The sequence below is a fragment of the Mesoplodon bidens genome (genome assembly GCF_964165515.1).
Source record: "Mesoplodon bidens genome assembly, chromosome: 1".
In the NCBI taxonomy this organism is placed as follows: Eukaryota; Metazoa; Chordata; class Mammalia; order Artiodactyla; family Ziphiidae; genus Mesoplodon; species Mesoplodon bidens.
Genome location: NC_138176.1, coordinates 25,843,488 through 25,870,366, shown reverse-complemented (window position 1 = coordinate 25,870,366; position 26,879 = coordinate 25,843,488). Strand labels below are relative to the sequence as shown.

The following is a 26,879-nucleotide window of genomic DNA, read 5'->3' as shown; positions in this document are numbered from 1 at the left end:
CCGTGAGGCCCTCCCTAATCCTCCAGCATCAGGGGTTCTTGGACTTCCAGCATCACCTGGGAAACTCGGCAGAAAGCAGATTCCTGTGTTGGACTCCTAGAGATTCCACTGAAGTCTGCAGTGTGGCCCAGGAACCTGTGCCCCGGTGATACCCATGCGTGACCTGCTAGAAAGGAGTGCTCACCAGTTTTGCCTCCCCCATCCCCTCTCTGCTTCTCATACCACTAGTGTAAGTGTGGGTGTACTCACGGACGTCTGTGGTGTGGCAGATGCCGCTTGGACCATGGATCCCAAGCAGGCTCATCGGCTTCTACCAGGCCTTTCTCCCAACAGTTTTGTAGGGAAAGCAGTCCACTTGGGTTTTCTTTCACTTTCCATTTGGAAAGGAAGTGAAGAGTCATCCTCAGCTAGGGGTGTCATCAGTCACTTGAGGGCGCTTTAGAAATAGAGCCTTACCTGGTTGCCATGTAGGTTCAAGGTGGGGTCTGGGTATTTGACCTAGCTCTCCATAGGATTCTGATGACACCCGTGATTACAAACAAACCAGTGCTGGCTGGTTTGATTACAAACCACGTTCTCAACCCAGGCTGTGCTTTTTTTTCTTTTTTTTTTTTGGCCATGCATCATGGCCTGCAGGATCTTAGTTCCTGGACGAGGGATTGAACCCGTGCCCCCTGCAGTGGAAGTGCAGAGTACTAACCACTGGACTGCCAGGCTGTGCTTTGACAAGGCAGAGAGAGGGGCTGGGGCTTTTGAGGAGGAGAGGCCCTCGTTCAACCTAACCGACCTTGTGGCTTCAGGTCAGCCCTGCTCACTTCACTTGTCAAGAGGTGCAGCAAAAGTCCTGGGGCATTTGGTACAGCAAGTGAGCAGATGCTGGGTAATGTCAAGCATGCTCGGGAAGGAAAGAGATCCCTCGGAGAAAGCTGTCCTTAGTGGAAAGGCCTAAGTGACCTAAAGGTCTAGAACTCTTCTGTTTAAAAGACAATCTCTCTCCTTCAAGCCAAATGCTTCACATTACTCCCAGGGCCCACATTCTTTGCACACATCAGCTCTGTGAAATAAGGTTTTGTGTTGGAATCCACCCTGTAGCCTGCTTTCAAAGGCCCTTTCTGGAACTCTGCAGGCTGCCTCAAAGATGGGCCAGAAATATTCTGTTTTGCAATTTTTTAAATTTCCTGAAAGCATAAGAATAAAAAGGGAGTGAAAGCTTCCGCGTGTCAGTAGGAAATCCACCCCCTCCTCAGCTCTGCCCTGGGAAGCTCACAGACTTCCTGAAGTTAAAAACAAACACTGTGACCAGTTTCTACTCCTTGCAAGAATTTAATTCTTCCTTTAACATAAATAAGGCAGCATGAAACACCAAAAGTCCCGCTGCTCTCTGCTTCAGAAGCAGCTTTGGTACATAAAAGATCCCCATTTCCCCGCTGAGTTGTTGTCTCTGTATAAACAAGAGGCCAGAAGGTAATTTTCTCCTGGAAGCAAAGGGGAAGCCGAGGGAGATTCAGGCTTGGTCTTGGCTTCTGGAGGCTGGTTCTTGGTTGCTGGGGTCTCCTCAAAGCACATCAGATGAGGATGAGGATGGGAAAGGAAAGGCATGGGTGACAATAAATAAGGAAATTCCCCCAAACTGGAAATGGGGCTTTGGGGTTACTGTTGGAGACCATGTGGGCCTGGGGAGGGGCAGACCCAGGTGCTGCTCAGTCTAACCCCAGCTCACATGGAAGGAAGCTTCCTACAGCTTCCTATGGGCTTCGATGCCCCATAACAGCTGAGCCTCCTACTGTGAATTAACCCTGTCAGGCAAACTGTCCATCTTCTAGAACACTCCGAGGCTAGGTGAGAGCACTCCTGGGGTAGAGACAGGATCCTTTCTTCAGTTCATGGTGAGCCCGACACCCCTGAGGAATTGGGTACGTGTCTGGGAGGCACGGCCAGTTTCAACCATGGAAGGAGAGTGCTGGGGAAGGAGCACTCATTCTTGCTTCCCCTTGGCCCCCTGCAAAGGTTACTGAGGCAAGGCCAAGAGAGGAGGAGCTCCCAAAGGGCAAGTGAAGCCATAACTGGAGGAGGGAGTGGCTTCCCAGTGCCTCTGAACCAGGCCTGGAGACTGAGGCCAGCTCTGAGCACCGGCTCTGGTGCTTGCCCAGGGACTGCAGCCCAGCAGTGCCAAGGTGGTCTCTCTGAGGTCTGAGGGCTGTGCTTGTAGTCTGTCCTTACGTGTCCCAGTCAGCCAAGCCTCTGTCAGGTTCTTAGGGTGTTGGTCATCTGTGTGGCCAGGAAGGCCCATCCAGAAGGGAGGGTTCTGTGCAGTGAGGGAGCCCCACTGGAATGAACAGCCAAGGGGATTTGGGGGCCTGAATGTGGACCTGGGTTTCCACAGCAATCTTGTTTCCAGGCACGCCCTGCTCTAGGACTGGAACCCTGAGGAAAACTCAGGGCTACAGCATCCCTCACCTCAGCTCTACGACCTTCTCTGAACTGGGCATCAGCGGCCAGACTGCAAACCAGACCCCAGGCACCAGGCTCTGCCCTTTGCCCCAGTGACCCTGTGCTCCTCTTTCTCTCTCATCGTCTATCTTCAGTGCCCCCCACCTCCCAACATACTGGTGGCCAGAGAGACCAGTTGTGGAGAGAATAACGAGGGGGAGGGGCCCACATACCATGCTTGTACCCAGCGTGGTATGTGGCACCCACAGGGTTCAGGACATAGCATCCTGGGAGAAGGGGCAGAGAAAAGGGGGTGCACCCTGAGTGAGAGGTGTAGCTGAAACAACGGCCAGCTTAAACTTCTGTCTGCCACCAAGTGCCCACTTCTGTGTAACAGAGACATTAGCCACCTGGGGCCTTGAATCTCTCTAGGTCTTTTCTCTAAATAGTATAAAAATGGCAGCCACAGTGGGGACCCCTACTGTGCAGGCTGTGGATGGAACACTGCAAATTCCCACACTGGTGCCCATTGCTTGGTTGCAGATGCCTGGGGTCAAGGGTTACTGTAAATCAGGGTGCAAGGTCTTAACACGGGTCCCTGTTAGCATTCCTGTAGATCTTTTGTTGATATTCAAGTAAAGACTGGACCTGGGATGTAAAAAGAATCACACCCAAATCGATGTTTGCATTGTCTGTAACTCAGCGTCCATAGAGTTCTGTCATCATCTTGGCCATTGGTGGTGATCCAAAAGTAAGCTGCAAAGGATCAGTCCCCAAACCCAGACAACAGCTTCACCAGCAAGCCCCAACGGCATGAAAGCAAACCAGCTTTGGCTTGGAATTCTGTTTCCTCTGTGCTATAGGGTCTGGCTCCCCCGGCAGCCTGAGCCACGGCGCCCTACAAAGCCTGTCATTTTCCCAGGACAGGGCCTGCACATGCCCCCAGGAGTGTGGACATGTAGGATGCCTTGTGTCCTGGCCCTCTGGGTCGTGGATGCTCTACAAGATGACAGCTTTTGAGGGCAGGCTGCCATGGTCTGAGGGAATATGGAGGGAATACTCGCTAATGAGCGCTGGGGCATTCTTGAGCATCTCATAGAAGGAGTCCACTGTCTTCCGGTAGAGACTTCGCTGCAGGACAAAGGGCCGGAAGAGGTTGAGAGGCTCAGCCCTGCGTACGGCCTCAGGGAGCCCCATGGCCTCGGGCACCTTGCAATTGCCGATGAAAAAGTGATGGAGCTTCTTCTCCAGCAGGCTCTTCTCCAGGAAGCACAGCAGCTCGTGCAGACGAGCATCGAGCTGCTCAGCCTTCCAGGCGGCTGGCCGCCGGGCGAGCAGGAGGTGCAGCAGGGCGGTCTTCAGGTGGTAGTTGCTGAGCCTGCTGGGGCCGGTCAGGCGGCTCTGTTTGGAGAGCAAGAAGGAGGCAATCTGCAAGCAGCTGAGGTGGCAGGCGCCCTCGGGCAGCGCCTTCGAGGTCATCCTAAGGAAGTGGCGCTCATAGACAGCGAAGGACAGGAGCCAATCTGTGCTGGATGGCGGGGTTGCCCCACAGGGCTCCCTGGTAAGATGGGAGACCAAGTACAGGTCGGAGTCATCATACTGGATCACAGGAATCAGGTTGAAGGGCATGAACTTCCCCGAGCGGAACCTGATCTTGAGGGACCCCGGGGTGTCCAGCTGGCCAAAGGCCAGGTCGAACTCGTACTTGTGGTTGATGCGGTGCCAGGCTCTGGTGAGGGCCGTCTGGAACCACTTCAGGACTCGCATCGTGTCCAGGTACGGGGAGTCTCCGACGCACAGCGGGTCTTCCGCCTCACTGCCTGGCCGCACCACATTGTTTTTGCCGTGGAGGAGACACAGCATGTCTTCCCCGAGTTTGGTCTTGCCGCAGATACAGCCCAGCGTGTCCTCGTCAGCCCGGACCACCTTGATCTGGCTGTAGCCCTGGCGGTCCAAGGGCACAGAGCGGCTGGAGCACCAGAGCTCTGGGTGGAAGCGGTAGGGCTCCGGCGGCATGAAGGGCACAAAGAGGTCGCACAGCAGCGGCCTGTTCACCTGCCAGTTCTCATACATGCTGTCCACGCCGATGAAGTCCTCCACCTCCATGTCCGCGTCCCGGCTGCACAGGCTCCTCAGGGCTTCCAGCAAATCATCCACGAAGCCTTCCACAAACTCCCGGGTGCGGGAGGCGTCGGCCGGGGCCCCCCGGATGCAGCGTTCGTAAAAGTGGTCGAGCGTGGCTTTGTTGGGCAGGGTGAGACCCCGGAGGGGGGCGCCCTCCAGGCCGGGCAGCTCGTCCTCGTCGGCGCCCAGGCACTCGAGCGAGGGCGCGTCCTGGTGGTCCTGCCGCCACACCTCGATCACCAGGAAGAGGATCATGCAGAGGGTGCTCCACAGGTCCCAGGCGGCGCGGCTCTCATTCTGCTGCTCGGCCTCCTCCGCTATGCGCTCCAGCGCCTCCTTCTCGGCCTCCTTCTCGGCCGCCAGCCGCGCCACCTCCTCCTCCAGGCGCAGCCGCTCCAGCTGCAGCTTCTCCTGGTGCGCCTGCATCTGGCGGATGATCTCCTCCTCGTTCTCGGGGACCGTGGCGTTCTCTCGCGGGAACAGCAGCGGGTGGTTGATGATGGCCGTCACCACCACCAGGCACACCCGGAAGAGCCCCAGCGCCATGGCTGCAGCTTTCCTGGGAACAGGGAGAGAAAGGCCGACGACGGTCACACCGGGCTCCCCTCGGTGCCACTTCTTCCCTCGTGGTTCCCTCCCACCGACCTCCGCCCCGCCGAGCTGGTGGACGTTTTACGGTTCTTCCCCGTCCCCACGCCCAGCCTAGCCTCGGGAACAAGAACCCCGAAGTCCCACAGCAGCGATCCTGGCTACACAACCACAGTGGTGGACCTGTTTCGGTCTGCCCAGACAGCCCTCTTTCTGGCAGAAGCACCCCACTTTTCCTGGGAACCAAACCTTTTCTACTCCCAGTCCTTGTGGTCTGGGTGGGGATGAACCCACCCCCTGCTCAAGGGGTGAGCATGTAACCCAGGCCCAAGGCAAGGCTACTTCATGCTCCTCCTTACCAGCCACAGTGGCTGTTTCAGGGTGAGCTTATGACCCTATGCTGGCCACTGGGAGATACAGGTAGGATTTGCTGGGACCAGTGGGGAGAAAGACTCACCCTGTTGCCTAGGGTTGCTGAGGGAACAGGAGTACACCTGCTGGTGGCTCTCTGGCTGCCTCAAAGAGGGGATGAGAAAGATGCCAACATGGAGGAAAGCATATGCCCTGGACCCAGCTGTGCCTGAAGCCATTACCTCTGGACTTTGTAGTCATATAAATCAATACATTCTCTCTTTTTTTTTTTTTTTGGTGGCACCACGTGGCTCGTGGGATCTCGGTTCCCCGACCAGGGATTGAACGTGAGCCGTGGCAGTGAAAGCCCACCAGGCCACCAGAGAACTCCCGATACATTCCCTTTTTATTTAAGTCAGCTTGAGTTGTTTTCCAACACTTGAAATCAAAACAGTCCTGAATAAGACATCCCCTCCCCCGCCCAGTGAATGCCTTCTAGTGAATGCTTGTTTCCTCAGTACAGTATAGCCTAGTGGTTAAGAACAGGAGGGTTGGGTTCCAAAGCCAGCCCTGTCACTCACTGGGTAGCTGTGTGACCTTGGGCATGTTAACTCACCCCTCTGAGCCCCAGTTTCCTTACTGTACAAAAGGAAAGCCAGAGCACCCAGAGGGCCATCGTACTGATGGATGTGTTGATCCATGCAAACTGCCTACACAGCACAGTGAATGGTGCACAGCATACGTTGATTGAACAGTAACTGAAGCAGTCTTGAGCCCTTATCTTTCCCCACTGTAAACCTCTCCTTCTGATCTGGAAGGCTCCACCTCAAATTCAGACATTGATCTCCTGGCTACTCCTGGGTCTTTCCCCAGAACAGTCTAGGAGACAACCAGAGTGACTGAATCATTGGCTTTCCTCTCACGAGTCATCTGAACTTTAAATCTGACTTCTTAATTGTGAAAGGAGACACACCATTCCTCCAGGATAAATGGATTTTTAGCTCTCAGGGGAATTTTGGGGAAGGACTAACCTCTTACAACACAGTACTTGCTATTCAGACTGCAGCTGCAGCATCTTCTGGGAGTTGGTCAGAAGTGCAGAATCTCGGGGCTTCCCTGGTGGCACAGTGGTTAAGAATCCGCCTGCCAGTGCAGGGGACACGGGTTCAAGCCCTGGTCCGGGAAGATCCCACATACCACGGAGCAACTAAGCCCGTGCGCCACAACTACTGAGCCTGCGCTCTACGGTCTGTATGCCACAACTACTGAGCCCACATGCCACAACTACTTAAGCCTGTGTGCCTAGAGCCCGTGCTCCGCAACAAGAGAAGCCACCGCAATGAAAGCCCGCGCACCGCAACAAAGAGTAGCCCCTGCTCGCCACAACTAGAGAAAGCCAGTGCGCAGCAACAAAGACCCAACACAGCCAAAATAGATAGATAAATAAATAAAATAATTTAAAAAAAAAAGAAGTGCAGAATCTCTGCCCCACCCCAGACCTATTGAACCAGAATCTGCATTTTAATACCATCCACATTAAAGTCTGAGAAGCAGACTCACATGGTAAGTCTTATATTATACCCTCTTCTCCCTGGCTGGAATCTTGGGAAGTAACAATTGGCCTTTTCCACATTTGCCCCACTTGCTTCCTGCCGGGGACCTCAGCTAGGAGAGCAAATGGCCAAAGGAGGTCATTGTTGGAGAACCAAGAGCCCCCCCACCACCACACACACAATATATGCCAATACACCCCACTCCCTGACCTTGAATTCGCACCCTGAAAGCCACCTGTTCTGGTTCTTACCGTAATGGTGCCAAGAGGCAGGTATCTGTCATTAGGTAAGAACACGTCTGTGGGTTCTACCCAGCAGTGCCAGGATGTATTGGTTTGGCCAGAAAGTTTGTTCAGGTTTTTCCAATGTTACAGAAAAACCCGAACAAACTCTCTGGACAACCCAATAGATGGCCTGAGTTGCCACACTTGGGCAAAGCCTGCTGCTCAGATGTGATTCCACCCTGTCAGTGGGAAACAAAAGGCTTGGCAGGGAGGAGGGAGGTCCAGCAGCAGCAGAGTTCAGTGTGCAGACACATTCAGGCCTCAGAGGTGAACTCTGAAGCACTTATGTAATTTTACTTGAGGAGGAAATGGAGGACAGGAGAAAGTGGAGGAAGTCTCAGAGTGGAAGGGAGGTGGGGTGAGGAAAAAGAATGGGGGCAGCCAGCCAGCTTCTCTTCCCCAAGACAAGAAGCAGCTTGCTGGATAATTTCAGAAACAGGTCAGCCCCGGATTCTACGTTAGAGAAATAGTAGTGGAAAGTTTGGCCAGGGTGGTCCAAGATAAAACCATAAGGCCGGCTGATAAACGTGGATCAGAGTTTTAGGATAAAGGTGTGGAGTACTAATAGTAGAATACTAGGTAGCAGCCAGTTAGGAGATAATTTGGGGGTTTTGAGGCCCTTCCAGGCCTCTGTACTATAGGCAGCCACATTTGGGCACAGCGGGCCCTGACAAGTCACAGCAAAAGTCTTTGGCAGCACCTGATTCCAGAGGTCAGTTTCCACGCCAACTCAGGGTAGGATGCTACCAGCTGGGGAGGGGTGCCATCACCAAGTCCTGTGACTAGGAAGTCCTCCTCCTCTCTACCCAACAGCTCCCACAGGGCTACCTGTATATGTCCTCATGTCTGCTGGAAGATGATGGGCTGTACTGGGGCAGGCAAGGTTCAAAACTCCTAACCAACTGGAGCAATTGACACAGCGCATGAGGGGCTAAGAGGACGGACTCTGGAGGAGACGGACCGACTTAGCACCCAGCATGTGTACCTACTGGATATGTGACCTTGGACAAATCATTCAACGTCTCAGAACCTCAATCTCGTCATCTGTAAAATGGGAATAACTATACCTGCTGTTGTAAAGGAGATAATGCATAGAAAGCACTCAGCAAAATGCTTGCCCCTGAGCAAGTTTTCTTATAAAAGGGTAGCTGTGATGGGATGGGAAAGCAGATGAACTTGCCTGCAGGGGTTTGCGATGCAGTGGGCCACCGAGATGCCCCTACATGGGACTCGGGCAGGAAGCAGGCAGCCACAGGAACACTGGCAACAGCAGGGTAACCAAGAAGACTCAACAGGAGCACAAGGGAAACAGGAAGGAGCCCAGGCTGTAGAAGCAGACAGGCCCAGGTTTGAACCGTGACCGCCCCTTGCTGAGGGGTCTTGGGTGAGTCACTTGGCTTCCCTGGGGCTCCACTGCTGTACCTGTGAGATGGCGCTAACAGCAGGTCCTCCTTCATAGGAAGGGGCGGTTAAGCGAGACCCTCCATCTCAGGTGCTGAGCACAGTGCCCGGCATAGGGTCGGCACCTTCCAATACCAGCTCCTTGCCCCTTGGCCTCCATGGGCCTCTTTTCTCACCTGTCAAGCACACCAGCCCTGCCCAACTCCCATGGGCCTGGAAGAACCATGCTCAAAAGTGGTCTGAAAGCACAAAACGTTCCCCTGGGACTGCTGTTCCTTGGCACGCCACTGCTTCCGCCCTGACCCCAAGCAAATGGGGAGAAGCCTTCGGAGCCCTGGGTCCTCCTGGAGGTGGAGTTCTCTCTGACTCACTCCCAGCTTAAACCGCCTCCACCCTCCCATGGATGGGATGGGATCCCAGCTGTCATTTTGCTCCTGGTACCCTCTGTGCAGGCTGGCTCTGCCTGTGGCACCTAAGTGATGGTGAACAGGGCGGTGGCTGCTCAGTGCCCATGACGTGGGGCTGGGTTAGAAGCCTCCACTACTTCCCCTCCCCAAACCAAGTCACAAGAACACTGCCCTAGGGGCTGTGGGGATCAGAAGAATGAGGGGAGAGAATCTGGATGTTTGGACTTTTGGGGACCACAGGGACAGGACAGTAGCTGAGAGCCTCTCACAAAACCGTGGATATATGTATGCACGCGTACACATGCGCGCGCGTGCACACACACACACACACACACACACACTACTCACCAAAGGGCCCCTTTCCCCCAATTTCAAGTATGTCTACCTCTGCCTTGGCCCAAAGCTCTCACCTCTACAAGGCTGCCCCATACATGCAGTCTGAGACATCCAGTTGGGTTTGGCTTTGAAAATAAACCTGGGCCACTTGGAGGGTTTTTGTTGGTCTGCTTGCCCGGAAGCAGGCAGGAAACCTGCTGAGTTCCTCTCCACCCCTGCCCCGGCCCACAGAGCGTAGTGGCCCATGCAAGTCACGGCTAAACTTAGCCTGGCAAAGGGCCAGGGTCATGGGGGCAGCAGGGGCTGGGGCAAAGGGCTGCAGGTGGTGGGCCCAGACCAATGGGTTACTCAGGCCCTTACTCTGAGCTTGGCCGGAAGCCCCAGACCCTGGGGGAGAAATCCAAGATGGCCCCCACTTCCGGGGGTCCCTCATTCCCACGGCCCCCAGACCCCTATAGCACACCCACCACAGCTTAATCCAATAAATGCCACTGAGAGCTGGCTAACAGTGGGACTTCTCTGGCGGTCCAGTGGTTAAGACCCTGTGCTCTCAATGCAGAGGGCACAGGTTCCATCCCTGGTCAGGGAACTAAAATCCCACACGCCACACAGTGTGGCTGGGAAAAAAAAAAAAAAAAAAAAAGAGTTGGCTAATAGTGATACACTAACATTTATCAAGCCTTCACTAGGATGTGCTGGGCACTGCACACAGCGGGCCCTGTAAACTTCTAGGTGGTGGGTGTCACTCCTGTTTCACAGGTGGGTTAACCATAACCCAGGAGAAGTAATATTCTAGCCCCACAACTAGAAAAGGCAAAGCTGGGCTGAGGAAGCCTGCTCTGACTGCCTCCGCCAAAGCCCAAGTTCTTTCCACTGTGTTATGTCTACAGAGCACCTACAGTGTGCAAGGAACATGCTGGGTGCCCCAGGGCCCACAAAGATGAGCGTGCCATGATCCTCTGTAGTAGAAACACCACAATCCACGTGGGAGGCAGACGGCCACCACGTACCCTCACAGGACGGAATGAGCAATAGGCTACAACATCGCAGAGAGTTTCACTGCCGTTCTTTTGGGGGCCCCTCCTTGTCTGTAGACCTTCCCTGTGCCCATCTGCTTGGCTCCACATCCACCATGCCCCTTCCTTCCAGACAATTCTTACAACAAACTGAGACCAGCAGGAGCCTGTGTCCAGCCCCACAACGTGTTCATCAACACCCCTCTGCCCTGTCACCCACCAGCCCCCTCCCAGGGTTGGCTGACCGTGGCCTCAGCAGCGGGGGCGCCCTTCCCAGCAGCCCGGCAGACCCCCTGGGACAGTGGTTCTCCAAATGTGGTCACGGTTCAGCATCACCAATATCACCTGGGAACTTGTTAGATGAGCAAATTTTCAGGTGCTGTCCCAGACCTGCTGATCAGAAATTCCAGGGGTGGGGACAGCACCTCCACGTGGTTCTAATGCCCACTCCAGCTTGTGAAACACCCCTTCCCAAACCAGGCAGACCTCCAGGGAGGAGGGGGTGGGGCTCCAGTGACACTGCAGCCCAGATCCCGGAGCTCGCCAAGGGTTTGCCCCACGCCCAGCCTGTCAGATGCAATTAGCTCTGCTGATTACCACAGCAAAAGTAGCTCAGGCCCTGGCATCATCTTCAGAGCCGAAAGGAGAGCTGATGTGTCCTTATGAAATGGAATAAGGAGGTGGGCTGATGGCAGCGGAGGGCACTTGTAGCCCAGGACCCGTTGGGTAACTTGAGTCCCTTTCCCATTGCTTAGGTTCTGGGCCTCCTGAGAAAGAAGGGGCTAAGGGAGACCCCTCCTGTGTGCTTGGCCTTGTGCTGGAGTTTCACAGTCCTGGCTAATGACATACATGTTGTTTGGGGGAAATAAATCCACAAATTTAAGAAAGTCAGAGTTTAGAGTGGTACTAATCTAAGCCCCGTTTTACCGAGGCGTAACGAGGAGACACACTTGACTGAGAGATGGGTGAAGGTGGAAGTGGTCCAGGTAGGCTGGACATCACCCTGTGGACCCTCACAGCCAGGAGAGGTTAAGTGAAAGGTGATGATGTTTTCATTAACAGCTGATAGGAAGCTAATTACTCTGCGTGTGTTTTGTCATTTAATTTTCAGAACACCGGTTAGGTAGTTGCAACACCCCTACCTTGTGAAGAGGCTGATGGTCAGGGAGGTGCGCTGGGTGGCCCCTAAGATTCCCTGGACTGCAGTTTGTGACGGAGTCCGCCCCCCTCTCTGTTCCACCTCCATCCCTCAGGGGCTGATGGGAACCTGAGTGAGCACTGCCACCTCCCTGGCATCACTGCCAGTGGTGACCACCAAAATCATTAGGTTGACTGTCCCCCAAGTCTCCCAGGCCTTGGAGACACAGGACTGGAAGAAAAGAGAGATTGAGGGGACTTCCTGGCAGTTCAGGGGTTAAGACTCCGTGCTTCCAACGCAGGGGGTGTGGTTTCGATTCCGGGTTGGGGAACTAAGATCCCACATGCCACACAGACAAAAAAAAAAAAAAAAAAAAAAAAGAAAGAAAGAAAGAAAAGAAAAAAGAAAAGAGAGGTTGAATGCAGAGCACAGAGTTTGACCCTGAGTCTTGGTTTGGAGTGTGGGTCCCAGGAGCAGTTCGTCTGAGCCCTGGTGAGGCGCCCCTCCCGTGGCCCGGCCTGTCTCATCCCCGATTCCACGCTTCTCTCTGGCAGAGCCCAGGCCGCGTGCTGGTGTCTGACCAGCTTTCCTGCTGTTCAACAGCACCCGCCGTTCAGGCCCAGCTCAGGGACCCCTCCTCCAGGGGACCTGCCCTTCTCCAAACTCCTGCGGGTCAGGCCGCCTTCCTGCTCTTTACTGCATTGGTTTACCCATGGGTCCCTGCCTTCCCACCCACGGTGCCAGCAAGGGCCCCCTCCAGGCACCAGGCATGAGGCTGGACACCTGCAGGCGCCCAGTGTGTCAGTGGGAGTTGGCTTATCCCATACTTGGGAGGAGATGGCCGGCTGTGCAAGTGATAGGTCTCCATACACTCCTTCCTCATCCCCTCAGGGCCAGGGGACAGACAGACTCAGCACAGACGGTTCCAGAAGGGCAGCTATGCAGCCACTGTCTGCCACCTTTACAGGATGGGGCTTCCCTGCTGGAGAGGAGAAAGGCCCAGCAGGGGCAAGGCCAGGGAGCCACTCTCTTCATCTGCATCCCACACAGTGATGGGGAAGGCAGTTTGCGGGGGGGGGGGGAAGGGAGGGGGGCTGAGCAGCACTGAGGGTGGGAGCGGGGCGCTGGCAGGCCTCAGGCGTGGGCAGAGAGGGAGGGGCGGGCAAGGAGAGGAAGTGAGGAAGGAGGAAGGAAGAGGACCGACAAAAATTAATTGAGCAAGTGGGTAGAAAGGGTGCGGTTCTGGGCCCCCAGGGCCGCCTCTTCTCAGTGCCTTTGCAGTGACCTCCTCCATCACCTCCACCCCTCCCACTGGGCAGGACCTCTGTCTTGGCCTCCAGCCTGTGTCACCTTCCTGGGACCTGCCACCCTCAGGGCCACTGGGCTCCTTCCCTTAACTCCTTTCCCCTTCCTGGGGGCAGGAGTGGCGATGGGAGACGTGCCTGGAGTAGGGGCGTGGAGAGGGGACACTTGCCCACCACAGATGAGCTTGGCTGCAGATGCCAGACAACTGGGCCAAACAGCCCTTCTCTAGGGGGAGCTACCGTACTGCGGTTCTATGCACCCCAAATGGCATAATCTTTTTTGTTTCCCCCAAGAGAAGCCAGAAATCTGGATTTTATCAAAATCCCAAGTTTACAATGTCTTCTACTCTTTCAAAAATTCTTTAAAACCCATGTGAGCCAAATAAAATATGTCAGAGGGCCACCCAGAGTCTGTTGCCTCCTCTCCCTGCCCACTGCTGCCCCCCACTGCCCACCAAGCATCCCTCACGGCGGCCCGTGACCCCGGGGCTCACCCCACTCTCCCCATCATACCACCACCTGCATCCAGGATCCCCCAAATACCCCCCTGGCTCGACTTTTCACCCCAAGTCCAGGGCTGACTCTATACCAGTGTCTCCCCGTCGGCCCTAGCAGCCACCCTCAGAATAATCCTAACCAGGCTGTGCTAGGTAGGGGCTTATACGTGCCTTCCCCACAGCCTCTCTAGGGACTAGAAGGAAAGAGAGAGACCGTGTGGCCTAATGCGTGTGCACTAAGCAGCCGTCAGATTACAGACCAAGGCCTGTGGTCCCCAGGACGGAGAGCTGAACCCCCGCCAGCCCTCCCTAACCTGGGGAAACCCCAAGGGTCAAGACTGGGCCCTGATGGAGGTTGGGGAGCAGGGCAGAATGAGGGGGGGAGCAGAGACCCCGCCCCCATGCCAGAGAGGTGGACCTACTGATGGGCCCGTGGGAAAGTGCACGCTGCGAGGAGAGCGGCCTTTCCACTGACACGAGCTCTGCTGTCGCCGCACGTGGCCACGCTGGCCAGACTCACAGAGGATGCCCAGTCACACCCGCCGAAGTGTGAAGTTTCCTCGAGGCCCACTCTCGGAAGAGGGAGGCGTTCCCAAAAAAGTCACCAGGATGCCAAACCCATCCTCTGGACTGGGGTCATGCAGCCAGCCAGCCCAGGTGCAGGAAGGACAGTGGGCTGGACTCCAGCCACGTGGGTGGGAGAGCCCACATCCTTCCTGTTTCCGTTCCTCTATCATAGCCCATGCATGTCCCTTGGTGGGCAAGGGATGGAAAAGGCAGGGAAGCCATCAATCTCCCAGGAAGGACAGGGCATCCTTCCTCCAAGCCATGCTGCCTGACTTCCCCACAGCAGAGGCCCTGACCCACAGGGAGTCATGGAAAATCACAGCATCTTAGGACAGACAGACAGACTGCGGCCTGGGGTCTCAGAGGCTAAGGGATGACAAGGAGGCCTGCAGGTCACAGAGATAAGGAAAGGCTCCCCTGGCAGCCCTGAGTCAGGGCCCACACCTCCCCCCACCCATCCATATTCCCCAGGGCTCCTCCGGCAGTCACTGCAGTGGGTCGAATGGCAGCCCTCAAAAAGACAAGTCCATGTGCTCATACCTGGACCCTGTGAATGGGACTTCATTTGGAAGAAGAATCTTGACGGATGTAGTTAAATGAAGGCTCTTGAGATGAGACAGGTCTGGATTACCCTAAATTCAGTGACAAGTGTCCTTATAAACAGACAGAAAAGGAGAAAACAGACAAAGAGGAGAAGGTGATGGAAGACAGAGGCAGAGGTTGGAGTGATACTCCACAGCCCAGGAAGGTCTGGAGCCACAGGAAGCTGGGAGAGGCAAGACAGGGACCCTGATTTCAGACGTTTGACCTCCCGAGCTGTGAGATAGTAGATTCCTGTTGTTTTAAGCCACCGCATTTGTGGTCTTTGGTTATGGCAGCCCCAGGAAGCCAATGCAGTCTCAAAGCACAATGCACTCCCCTCCCCTCCCAGTTTGGCCACACTGACATTCCCATTTCTGCTGGGCACCTCCAACCTCCCCAGCTGCCGCAGCCATCGCTGTGCACCAAAGCCTGGGGCTTCCACACCAATGGGACTCTCCCTTCTGGCCCGGCGTGGTCCTTTGGAATCAGCTCCTCTAAGCGCTCCCTAATTCCCAGACACCTCAGGTAGCCCTGGCCCTGAAGGTCTTCCTGCCCCACTTCAGGGAGTTCTTGTATCCATGAGACACAGGTCTGAGCTTTAGTTCAGTCTGATGTTCAGGGTCTGGTCTCAACCAGGCTCAGGGGAACTCTCAGGTCGCTTCCCTCCTGCCCGGGGCGGGGCTTCAGATTATCTACTGTCCTCTGAACACCTCCTAGACTTACTTTCCCACCATTCCCTGCAATGTCCACGCCTAACCCTACCCAATGGTCCTCACAGCCAGCCCATTTCAGAAACCGCTTCCAAGATTCTTCCAGATCCCTCCCTCCCCCAACTTCTGAGACAAATCCTTCTTTCTTGAAAGGGATAGAAGAACAAGGGGAGGGAGATGGTCTATTTATTAAGCCCCTCCGAGGGCAGGCTGGTGTCTGGTGCCTTGTGTAGATGGTGTCTCCATAGATGCGCCCCTAGCAGGGACCCAGCAAACACCTGCTCCTCAAGCCTTTATTCTTAGCTCATTTCACCTGCGCAGCAGCCCCATTTCCCAGGCAGGAGCCCAAGGCGATGAGAGGTTGAGCAAGTGCTCAAGGTCACACATGTAGGAAGAGAGCAGAGGAGAGGCGGACACCACGCCAGGCCCGAGGCTCCAGACCTTGCTGTCTCCCCGGTGGACCCCAGGCTACTCTGTCCTCACGGCGAGCTGCTTGCCTGAGGTCTGGTCTTATCCCACCGCCTTCCTCGCTTGGGCTCCTCTTGGGTCAAGGTGGGCCTGTTTCCCTTGACACTCTGCAGAGCGCCTGGCAGACACCAAATGCAGGGCTGCCTGCTTAGTGTGCTAAGGACAGGGCGGGCGACCTTGGGGACCCACCAGCTCACACACTGCACATGGGAGACACCCGCTTTCTAAAGACGGCCTCTATATACGCCTCCATTCTTAGGAAGGATGCACGTCCTACAGCAAGCGTGCACCCAAGGGCCTCCCTTGACCCCCAATTCCCTCATCAGCTTTCTAGACCTGAACTCACAGGGTGCGTTTTAACAATACAAGCGCAGTGCTAACCATTTCCCACAGCGAAGAAGCCCTCATGACTGTCAGACGTTGGCTTGGCTTGAACTAGTGTTTCTCTTCAGTTCCCCTCTGCCCATGGGCCCCATGTCACTCACAAGAGCGGCTGCCCAGAGGGAAGAGGAACACCCACCTCAGGGCAGCCAGGCCAGGGCTCCGAAACTTGTCCGCTGTCTCGCCCTTCACCCTACGTTTTCTACACCCCAGGCCTCCAAGCACAGCAGCAAATACTCAGGACAAACCCCACTTTTGCCACGGGGCAGGGAGGGCAGTCTGCAGCAGGGGGCGGGGGAAGCAGGCTCCGGACGCCCGGCAAACACACGGGCTTAGGGGAGGGGACTTAGGGGGTGGAGCAGGAAGCCGAGAGTAAATACGAAGGACAACAAAGGGAAGACAGGGCCCTCGCTCGGCCACCCGCTCCCCCACCCCCCGCCCAGTCTCAGAGCTCAGCTGGGGATGGATGGGATCAAATAGCCTGTTAGTGCCCAGCAGCCCCCTTCCCTGTGAGCCCTGGATGGGAACAAAGAGAGCCCAGCTCAGGAAAACACCCTGGCCTCTCCGGCATGGGCGTGGGGGGATGGGCCCCGGGGGCTTTTCTGTGGCCACAGAACAGCCAGGTCCCCCCCGCCTCCCTCCCCACCCAGCGCCTCTTACTCACGTGCTGCCTTAGAGGGATGCTGGCCCCTACACGGTGAAGTCCCAGGCTGCGTTCCCACCCTGGTCCCTGAGGCTTGGGTGTACCTGACACAATGCCTGGGCCCCAGCTGGGCTGGGAGAGGGGGAGAGAGATGGGGAAGAAGGGAAGTGCTCTGGGCCTCCTGCACACACACGCGCACACACGCACACACACGCGCACACACACACACATACACGAGTCATGCTCTGTGACTGCAAAGATCTAAAGACCCCTTTCATCTTAATAAAGGGGAACAGCAAGAGACACAAAGGCAAGTGGGAGGCCAACACAGCTGTAAAAAACTTTATAGAGTTGTGTTTGGCCTCCTGGCTGTGCTCTCTGCTGCAGGGACCTGGGCTGAAAACAGAGCAGGCAGCCTGCCTGTCCTCCCTCACCAGAGCTTCATCGGTCGTCAGAGCAAACCAGTTCTCCTCCACCAGGGGAAGCTGGGGGCCTAGGCTGTAAGGCCAGGCACTATTAGAAAAATGACCCCCAGAATCATCTAGGAACACAGTCACCCTCCCTGTGAATTACACAAAACAACGACCTACAACCACATGGTTTTGCAGCCACAGGGACGGAGTGTTGATGAGGTTGTGAGGGTGCCCATGCTCTGTCCCGGCTTCTGCTCCAGGCTGCACATGGCACACAGTAGTTGTCCCAGAACCAACACACAGGTCAGGCTGGTGTAGGGCGCAAGCAGCCACTGATACTGCTGAGTTCACCTGGACATATTATACTCCCATCCCAAGGCCGCCCAGAAAGAAACAGCTCAAAGCTCTTCAGCTCAGAAGAGCTTAACACTTTGTAGAGGCTTAGTAGCAAAGGGGCCAAACTCTGGAATCAGAGGCCCGGCTTTGAATCCTGGTTCTCCCACTTGCTGTGACAATAGCACCTACTTCATGGCATGGCAGTCACATGGTCGTGCTCTGTAAAGGACAGTGTTATTGGCATTGGTATTGGTGACAAGGCCAGGTCTCCGTTTTGACTTATTAAATCCTGCCGAGTGCATCTTAGGGACTCCTCTGGGCAGAGGGGGGTGGCCTGTATCTCTGCAGCAACTCCAGAAGCCTGGGGACAGGGTGAAGTTGTCTCCTCTACCTCCCCGTTTTCTTCTAAAGGCCCCCAGGGGACGCCACAGAGGGAGAGCAGGAAGTTTGGCACCTGGGAAGTTCACAGCTCCCTGCTGCCCATCTGACAGCGACACTGAAAACTCCTCCACTGCACATAGAAGGAGAAACCAGTGTTGGTCTCTGATGCCTGGCATTAAAGGTGCAGGCGCTCCATGGATGCTTGCTTGCTTGCTTGCTTGCTTGCTTGCTGAATGAAGTCAGGGCTGGGAAAAGAACCTCACTGCCTTTACTCCCAGGAGCAGGAATTTGAGATGGGAATGGAGTAAGGCATCCTGGATGAAGTAACTTCTAAGTTTTTTTTCTGGGAGGCACCCTGCCGTTAGAAAAGCAAAGCAAAGCACTAACAGTGGTAAGCAACTCGGGAAATGTAAGCAAAAACCAAGACACACCCCTGGAGACAGACCAAAGCCACTTTAGGTCTGGACAGCCTTCAGCTAATTGTAGGCTGACTGATTCACCACCAGTGCTGACCACGATAATGACCCACAAATGAACTCTGACACAAATTATCTGACCCCCAGCTGCGTCTCTCCTTGACACCCACATCCTCGCTTGAGAGCCTTCTAGAAATGGACGATAGATGGAGGATGACAGGGTTTGATGCAAATCAGGTAAGAGTAGAAGCAGAGGACCAACCCTTGGTAGAGTGACGAGCAACTCCCCCTTTCTGGAGAATGCCAGACGCACCGCATGGCCCTGACACCCAGGGGAGGGTTTAGTAAATAGCAACCAATGCACTACATTCACTGAGATTTAAACATTGTGCAAAATGCTTTACATGGCTATATCATCCTCACAATAAACCTCTGAAGGAGTCACTATCCTCATAAGGAGACTGAGGCACAGAGAGGGGAGGCCATCCATTCCACATCACAGAGCCAGGATTTGAACCCAGGACTGCCCACCTTTCAAGCCTCCAATCTTCCCATGACACCATGTTGCTCAGTGCCCCTTGAAACATCAGTCATGCACCTGTGGCCTTTCCTTCCCTGCACTGTTAGGGAAAAGCAGGTGACAATTTACGTGAAATATGGGCACGAAGCAGGGAGTCAGACTTAATGAACCTATGATGTTCCTTCCACCCAGAGATTCTGGGAGTGTGGCCTGGGATATCGGAGATGGCTTTTCCTCGGGAAGCCTCCTCTGCCGTGGATTAGGAAAAAGGAGTGAGGTCTCTTCTAACCCTGGGTGGTGGGTTTGGGGGTGAGGCATCAGAAGGAAGAGGCATGGATGCATGGGGGCCTCCAGGGCAGCACACAGGGGTGGGACCCAGGCATCCCCACTCTCTTCCCCTCCAGCCCAGGCATGCCTGCCTCCTCAGTGACTCTGAAACAAAGTCTCAGCAAACAAAGGACCTTTTCATGAACTCCAGGCAGGTCCCCTGACTGCTACTAAGAAGGCTATTGAAACAGGCTCCCAGGAGAACAGTTTGTTATGAGCACGTGGCTTTGCACCAACCAGCAGGGCCAAAATGATGACAACGCCCTCCCTTTGGTTTGATGCAGGTTGGTAGGAGACTCTCCTGCATCTGCTGCAGGAAAATAACCTGGAGGGAGAAAGTCCGGGAGAGCTTCAAGCGGAGCCCCTCCTGCTGGGCAGCAGAGCGCCCCACTGTGTTATTCACCTGGAAGTGAGCCAGTTAAACGTTGTGGGCTTTGAATTTTTTTCTTGGGACTTCCCTCAGAGGATCTCAAAGTGCTCTGAATATGACCTGGTACTGGCCATTACTGCCCCCATTAAACAGACAGGGAAACTGAGCCCTGTCTGTCAATATCACAGAGCAGGAGGGGACCTGGGGTTGGTGGTCTGCCTGTTGTCTTCTCACCTTTGACACTCAGACTTTGTGGGATTCTGTCCTTAGGCAGGACACTGTGAACATGCTGACCTCTCTAACACCACTCACCAAATCTCTGGTACATCTCAAACACCCTCAAATTCCTGCATAAACTGCTGGGGAGGAAGGGATTCCACAGGTCTCATTTAGCCCACCTAGAATTCCACAGGGAAAGCCAGAGCTGGGTGAGAGGTGAACTCTGAGACTTTGCTTCTATTTCCGGCTGGTACCTACTCCTGGGGCAGTGGATTCCGGACATTCCTCCTCTGTGTGCCTTTGATCCGCATTTGATCCGCAAGCTCTGTGAGGCCACAGGAGCCCCAGCAAGGGCCCTGGCACATGTAGGTGCACAATAAGTACATACTCGCTCCATCAATGAATGAAGGTTCTCTCTTAAGTCAGCCCCCACAGGAAGGACACGAGCAGCCTTGTTTCTCACCTTCCTTTGGGGGAGGGGGCGTCGGTGAAGGAGGGAAAGCCACTTTTCTGATCTCCCCATCACTGCTCTGGCCTGCTCTTGCCCTACGCCCTTCACGGATTGATTCAGGCTGTAGAAGGGAGACCCAGAGCCATGGAAGCCACCAGAAGCCCCTCAGGGGTCATGCTTTTTGCCCCAGTTGCAGTTCAGAGGACTAAACAAGAGAGCAATGCTGACAGCTATGCTCTGCTCTCTGGGGGCAAATCCAAGGCCCGAAGACCCTCCACCAACTGGCTCATAGCCCGGACCTGTGGCCTGCAGCCCCGCCCTCTTCCCCTGGCCCATCCTCTAAGAAACACACCTGTGGATGTAATGCCTTCTGCGCTCCTTCCGTTGTCAACGTCAAGTGCCTTACAGTTGGGTGGTTTCTGTTCCCCCACCCCACCGTCTGACTTAAGGTGGAGGTGTTGCCTTGGGCAACAGTGATGGCACCTGTGAGGTACTTCCATTCTGCTGATGTCACGGGGTAGGCCATGTGGATGGAGGGGGATGCGTTTTCTACAGGAAAACGTCACAGGTCCCAAACTGCTCAGGAGGATCCTATACACCTCTTGGGCACAACCAAATAATCCTCTTCTTGTCCCAGAGAACGTTCTCACCTTTCTCTCCCCTCTGGATGCCTGTTTAGGCCGTGCCTCAAACTTGACTTCCCCCCTCCAAGTGTCAAAAGGTTGGGATGGGCAGCTTTATCCTCAGCTCTGAATGAACCCCACTCAAGGGCACCAATGATCTCCTTCTCACCACCTGGGATAATCTGGGTCCCTGTGGCCTTGCCCTTTGCCCAGACCTCAGAGGAGGGAGCAGTGGCACTAATGGGGGAAGTGAGGGTCCCAATCTGGCAGAGAATGTAGATCCTCCATTGACCTCTACTGTCTTTAAAAGCTCATACTAGGGACTTCCTTGGTGGCACAGTGGTTGGGAATCCGCCTGCCAATGCAGGGGACACGGGTTCGATCCCTGGTCCGGGAAGATCCCACATGCCAGAGCAACTAAGCTCGTGGGCCACAGCTACTGAGCCTATATGCCACAACTACTGAAGCCCGTGCACCTAGAGCCCTGCTCCGCAACGAGAGGCCACCACAATGAGAAGCCTGCGCACTGCAATGAAGAGTAGCCCCCACTCAGCGCAACTAGAGAAAGCCCGTGCGCAGCAATGAAGACCCAATGCAGCCAAAAATAAATAAATTTCAAAAATATAAAAATAAATAAAATAAAATATTAAAAAAAAAAACAAAAAAGCTCATACTAGCCAGATACTGGTCTGCACCAGGTACTGTGCTCAGTGTTTTATAAGCAGGTCCCATGAGGGGTTATCCACATTTTACCCATGACAGAGCTGAGGCTTGGAGTAGTCAACGCACTTGCCCAACGACTGAGAACACCCAACTCCTGAGCAGTGGAGCCAGGACTGAACCCAAGCCTTCCTTACTCCAAAGCCCATGTGAGTCATACCTCCTTGGCTCTGCGGCACCTGGAGGCTGTGGCTTTCTAAAGATGAGCCATGAGGGGGCCTGGACAGAGACCAAGGAGAGCCCTTTAAATCCAAAGAGGCCAGCTGGGCAGGCCAGGTGGCTAAGGCAGCCAAAGCAAGCACTTAGGACTGCTTCACCACGTCCATGCTCACACGGGTGCTGCAGTAAGTGGCCAGCCCCGGGCCTCCCGCTTCCTTGAGCACCTGTGCTGACTAGGGACCATGTTTCTTCGCTCTGCTTCATTTCTTCTTGACCCATCCAGGTCACCTGACCACCCCCTTGATTTGCGTGCAGCATCTACCCCTGTGGCCTGAACCTACAACCCTGAAATTTTATAGTAGTTATTTAACTTATGCAAAAGCAACTCAATGTAGTTGGGAGCTAATGCTTAGAAAGCACTAAATGAAATAAGTAAGTAAAATAAAAACTGCTAAATTATCAAAGAGGACAGGGAGAAATCCTACCGGTACACTGCCTTTGAGGGACTGGCCAAGGAGATACACAGTGCATACAGGAGTGCTAGTCTACCTGGCAGGTATCTCTCCACTGGTGAGGGAGCCACAGAAGAGAACAGGGCCCATGCTATTGGACCATCACTCCCCCTGCCCTCTCCCTCCCCTGATCTGAATCCAGCTTTGCCAAGCAGTAGCTGCCTTCTGATCTTTGGTTTCCCATGTGCCTTGCCCAGGACGCAAGAAGCAGGTATCATTCAGGCTGCACGACAGTCACAAAGTCTCCTTGCAAGTTAATACACTAGCAATTTTATTTGTACACTCACTTCGGGGAGCTCTCTTGAGATGACTCAGCAGCCCAAGTCCAAACTGTTCTGAAAACTGTGGAGATGGGGTTTCTAGAGGGCACTGCTAAGAGCCAGATTCTGGGACAGGTGACATGATTGCAGGTAAACACCACCCTTCTGGGAAATCAGCTAGGCACTAGCCGACCCTTTCCAGGAGACATCGTGACTTTCCCATTAGCTGAGAAGCCTATTTTGTTTAAAATACTGTCTATAGACAGTACGCAGTAAAACCCTCTGTTGCACCTGATTAAGTGCTGAAATGTATAGTGTGAAAAATAAATGACCATATCTATGGAGCTGTGAAATGGAGTTTTGGAAAGTCTTCCTGGACGAGCTTGGGAAGGGCGTTTGCTCGTGAACAGCACTGCACAGGGATGGGGCCTGTGGGGCTTGGAAGTGTCAGGACAGCGTGTTCAGATACTTCTCCCATCGTCCACTCCCACAGGCGTTCTCTGCCTAGGTCAGGGGACCTGCGTGGTGCCTTTCCTCTGCACCACACCCAGGCAGCACTTACTCATCACCCTCATGCCAGGCCCCAAACTGGATTTGCGACCTCATACTGCCTAGCAATTAAGAAGGAAAGCCATCTGAGGCTTGGGCCAGGCCACTCCATCAGCCCCCGAGGCCAGGCCTGCCTCTTTCTTTCCTTTCTTTTGGCTGCCAGGTGAGTTTTACGTCTTTTTCCATCTGAGCTGAGAGCAGGTACTACTTCCTTTGACAAAGAAAAAGAGCAACCGCCCTTCTCTCTTTTTCATGAGGGCCCCCCAACCAAACTAGCTTTTTTTTTTTTTTTTTTGCGGTACGCAGGCCTCTCACTGTTGTGGCCTCTCCCCTTAAGGAGCACAGGCTCCGGACGCGCAGGCTGAGCGGCCATGGCTCACGGGCCCAGCCACTCCGCAGCATGTGGGATCCTCCCGGACCGGGGCACGAACCCGTGTCCCCTGCATCAGCAGGCGGACTCTCTACCACTGCGCCACCAGGGAAGCCCCAAACTAGCTTTTGAAGCTTAACCTGCTTCTTGCTCCGTGAATGCTCAGTGACTGGAACATTCTGAATACTTTATTTCTCTGTGCCTTAGTTTCCTTGACTATAAAATGGGGATACCAATACCTATGTCACTGGGCTACTGAGGAGATTAAATGAGTTAATACAGACAAAGTGGTTTTGGAAAAAAAAAAAAAGCCTGGCAAATGTTAAGCCCTCAGTAACTGTTGGTTACCAGGGCTGCTGTGTACAGTTGTATGGGTGGTACACTGCTCAAGAACACCCGGCTGCGGGGTGGTGAGGATGAATCCGGCTCGCATGCTGCTTGCCCAGCTATGTGCCTTGGCTCTGTCCACCCAGATGAGGTCCCTTTTTCTAAATGGCATCAGGGTGCCATCCTCTTGCCAAGAGGAAGCACCTTATTCTAATTCATGCAAAGGATGGAACAGGCTTGCAGCAGCCTTGGAGGTTATTATTATCAGCTCTCGGCACTCTCACGGCTATGTCCCCCTCCGCAGCAAGGCGAGATTAGCCCCAGCCACAAGTACGGTTCTGCTCCTTGGGTGCCCAGCACACCTGGAGCACTTGCCCCTCCCTTAGGACGCTTGGGGGGTAAAGCCTTCCCCAGGATCCCCCAGGGGCTGCCCTCCTATTGAGGGGACTCTGCACCCCAAACATGGAGCCACAGTGTCTTGGACTCTGAAGGGACTTTCTCCTTCGTAATTGTTGATGGCCACCTGTCTGCTGACAGTGATGGCAGCGCTTTACCTACTGAGGAGCTCTAGTTGTCGGCAAGTTCCCCCTTACTTCTAAGTAAATAAGATCTGTCTCCTGCTTCTCCCACCCAGTGAGTCTCTGAGGCCAGAAAGAGCAAGTCTCCTCTTCTCAAGTGACAATGTTGGAGATTCCTGAAGGCCAGAGCCAAGTCCCCCTAGGCTTCTCAAACCTGGGGGAAATATTGCCAGTTCATTCCCTTCTCCCTCACAAGGAGCACCTTCCAGACCCTCCATGGCATTCCATCCTCTCTCCTGCGGACAAGTGACAACAGGGCTGTGCACTCCAGACCCCAACCCAGATGTGCACCCTCGCCCTCAGACAGAATTCCCCATCTTCTTTCTCTTTATTGACCACAGGGGGCCCAAGAAGGAAAAAATACAAAACCAGGTTCCTCCCAGATGATACCTTCTCAGGTGGGCAATTTTGCCAGAGGTCTCTACCAGAAGTTCCTCCCCTTTCTTGCCCTCAGATAAAAAGTTCACCCACACACCCTCATCTTTGTTTCCCTCATGGGCACTGCAGGAGCCAGGAGGCGTTCTTGGTAAGGTGACAACTTCTCGGCTCATGGCATGAGGATAAAAGTTCAGATCCTTGCCACCCGAAAGCTGGCACATGAAACTGCTGCATCTTTGAAAATTACGGAGCTAGAGGATGGCACTTGAACAAAAGCCTTTCCAGTGGAGAGTCAGTCTAACCACTTTATGGTTACCCACAGTGGAAAATATGAGGGCAGGATGGCCAAGACCAGCAGCACACAGGGAATTAGCAAACAATGAAAGCCACTTAGGCACGTAGGCTGGAATGAGGATTCAAAAGCACAGCCTATTATGTTATTAATAAGAGGTGAATGGCAGCAATTCTACCTGTCTACCAGGCCATTTTCCAGGCTGACTTGGACCTGTGACTGCATCCAGCACAGATTTGCTTTACCTGGCAGCCTCTCCGGGGTAGAACTGGTTTGTAAAAGGGAAGGGCCCTGGGTCAAATCCAAGAGGAACAAAGAAAAAAAGAACAGGACTCTGAAACCGATTTAGATCCAAAAGGATAGGGTCCAGGATCTGCCAGTGGCTGGTACTCTTCTAGTTTATTTTGGGGGGGGGGTGGATGGGAGGGGTGGTGCTCAAACCAGTCAGAGGAGCAAAAGGCAAAGTGTGGTCCCTGAGAGGTTCGGTAAAATATTTTCCCTTCCTGGGAAGCAGCATTTTTGTTTTTAAAGAGAAAGAGCATTTTGAATGGGAAGCCCAGCCCTGGGGCGTCTGAGTCCCTCCACCCGGCAGCCAGGAAGTTGGGAACTCTGGGAAGGGGGTCTGGGATGCTATCAGAGGTCAGGTGGCAGACTAGCTGCAGCCCCAAGAGAAAGTTCTGCGCGGCGTGGAATCTCCTCCACCAATAGGCCTGAAAGAGGAAGCGGCGGGGGCTTTAATCGGCCCCAGCAACCTCATAGCTTCACTACGTTAAACCGAGAAAAAACAGGCTTCACACCTACTCCCTCCTTCCAGGAAAGGCAGGAAGGAGGGAAGGGAGCGAAGGAGCAGGACGACTCGGCCACTCTTTCAGCTCTAGCACTCTGCTCGCAAGGTCGAAAGTAACGGATCTTCGGGGCCGTAGAAACAGCAACTTGGTCCCGCTTCCGGCACCGCGGCTCGGTGCGCGCGGAGGAGGAGCTGCCAGCCGCCCGGGGCTGCAACGAAGCGCCCACTGGGGTCTCCGCGGCCCGGGAGAGGCCCGAGCGGAGAGGCTGGGACGCAGGACCCCGCGCAGCGCGAGGAGGGAGAGGACAGCAACCGCGCTTTTGCTCGGGCGCCGTAACCGGGTTCCCCAAGTCAGCCCAGACCTGGGAGGGCCGGGCGGGCACCCCGCTCCAATCCTCCTCCATCTCCGGCGCAGCTCCGCCCGGTCCCTCTTCTTCCTTCCAGCCCTCGAGATGCCCGGGGAGGACGCAGAGCCTCGCGGCCGCGGGCCCGATACTTACGTTCAGCTTTGGTCCCCGCTCTCTGCCTCCGGAGAGACCGCGCGAGCCCCGGCTGCGCTCGCGGGTCCCGGGAGCCCCGAATCCGCTGTCTGGCGGCGGCGGCGGCTGCGGCTGAGCGTCCGGCCCGGTAATTAGAGGGACGTTGACGGCGATACCCTGGCCGGCTCCCGCCTTCTGGCCCCCATCAACAGGCTCTAAAGGGCTTCAGACTTACTCATTTCCTGGATGTCAAAGAAACTTTTCCCCCTTATAAGAACAAAACACCCGCCTCTACTCCCGGCCGCGGAGGCTCCTTAAGGTGGACCATGAGGGTTAGGAGGGGCTGGACCCAGGGTCCGCCGCGGAGGTCTGCCCATCGACCACCCCTGAAACTCCAGAGGGGACAGCAGAACTGGAGGGTGATCGGGCGAGACGGAATCTGGCTAGTGGAGTAATCTGGGGCGAATGAACAGGGAGTCGGGGGAAGGCGCCCTTAAAAGTCGTTCTGGGCCGGCGGAAAGGAAGGGGTTAAGTTCCAGCACGCCTACAAGCGTTTTCCGCGGCGCGTTTTACAAGCTGTGGAATTCCAGGGGCCACCTATTTTGTCCTCTGGAGGGAAATATAAATCGAGA

General features: G+C 54.8%; 1 protein-coding gene across 1 annotated transcript; it reads right to left on the bottom strand.

The window, feature by feature from the left end:
* Positions 1–1,303: 1,303 nt before the first annotated feature.
* ITPRIP (inositol 1,4,5-trisphosphate receptor interacting protein) lies at positions 1,304–26,879 on the bottom strand. Its single transcript, XM_081240281.1, has 2 exons — positions 26,269–26,879; positions 1,304–5,113 (listed from the first exon to the last, which is right to left on the bottom strand). The coding sequence occupies exon 2, from the start codon at positions 5,098–5,100 to the stop codon at positions 3,430–3,432; it is 1,671 nt and encodes a 556-aa protein (XP_081096407.1). The 5' UTR covers positions 5,101–5,113; positions 26,269–26,879; the 3' UTR covers positions 1,304–3,429.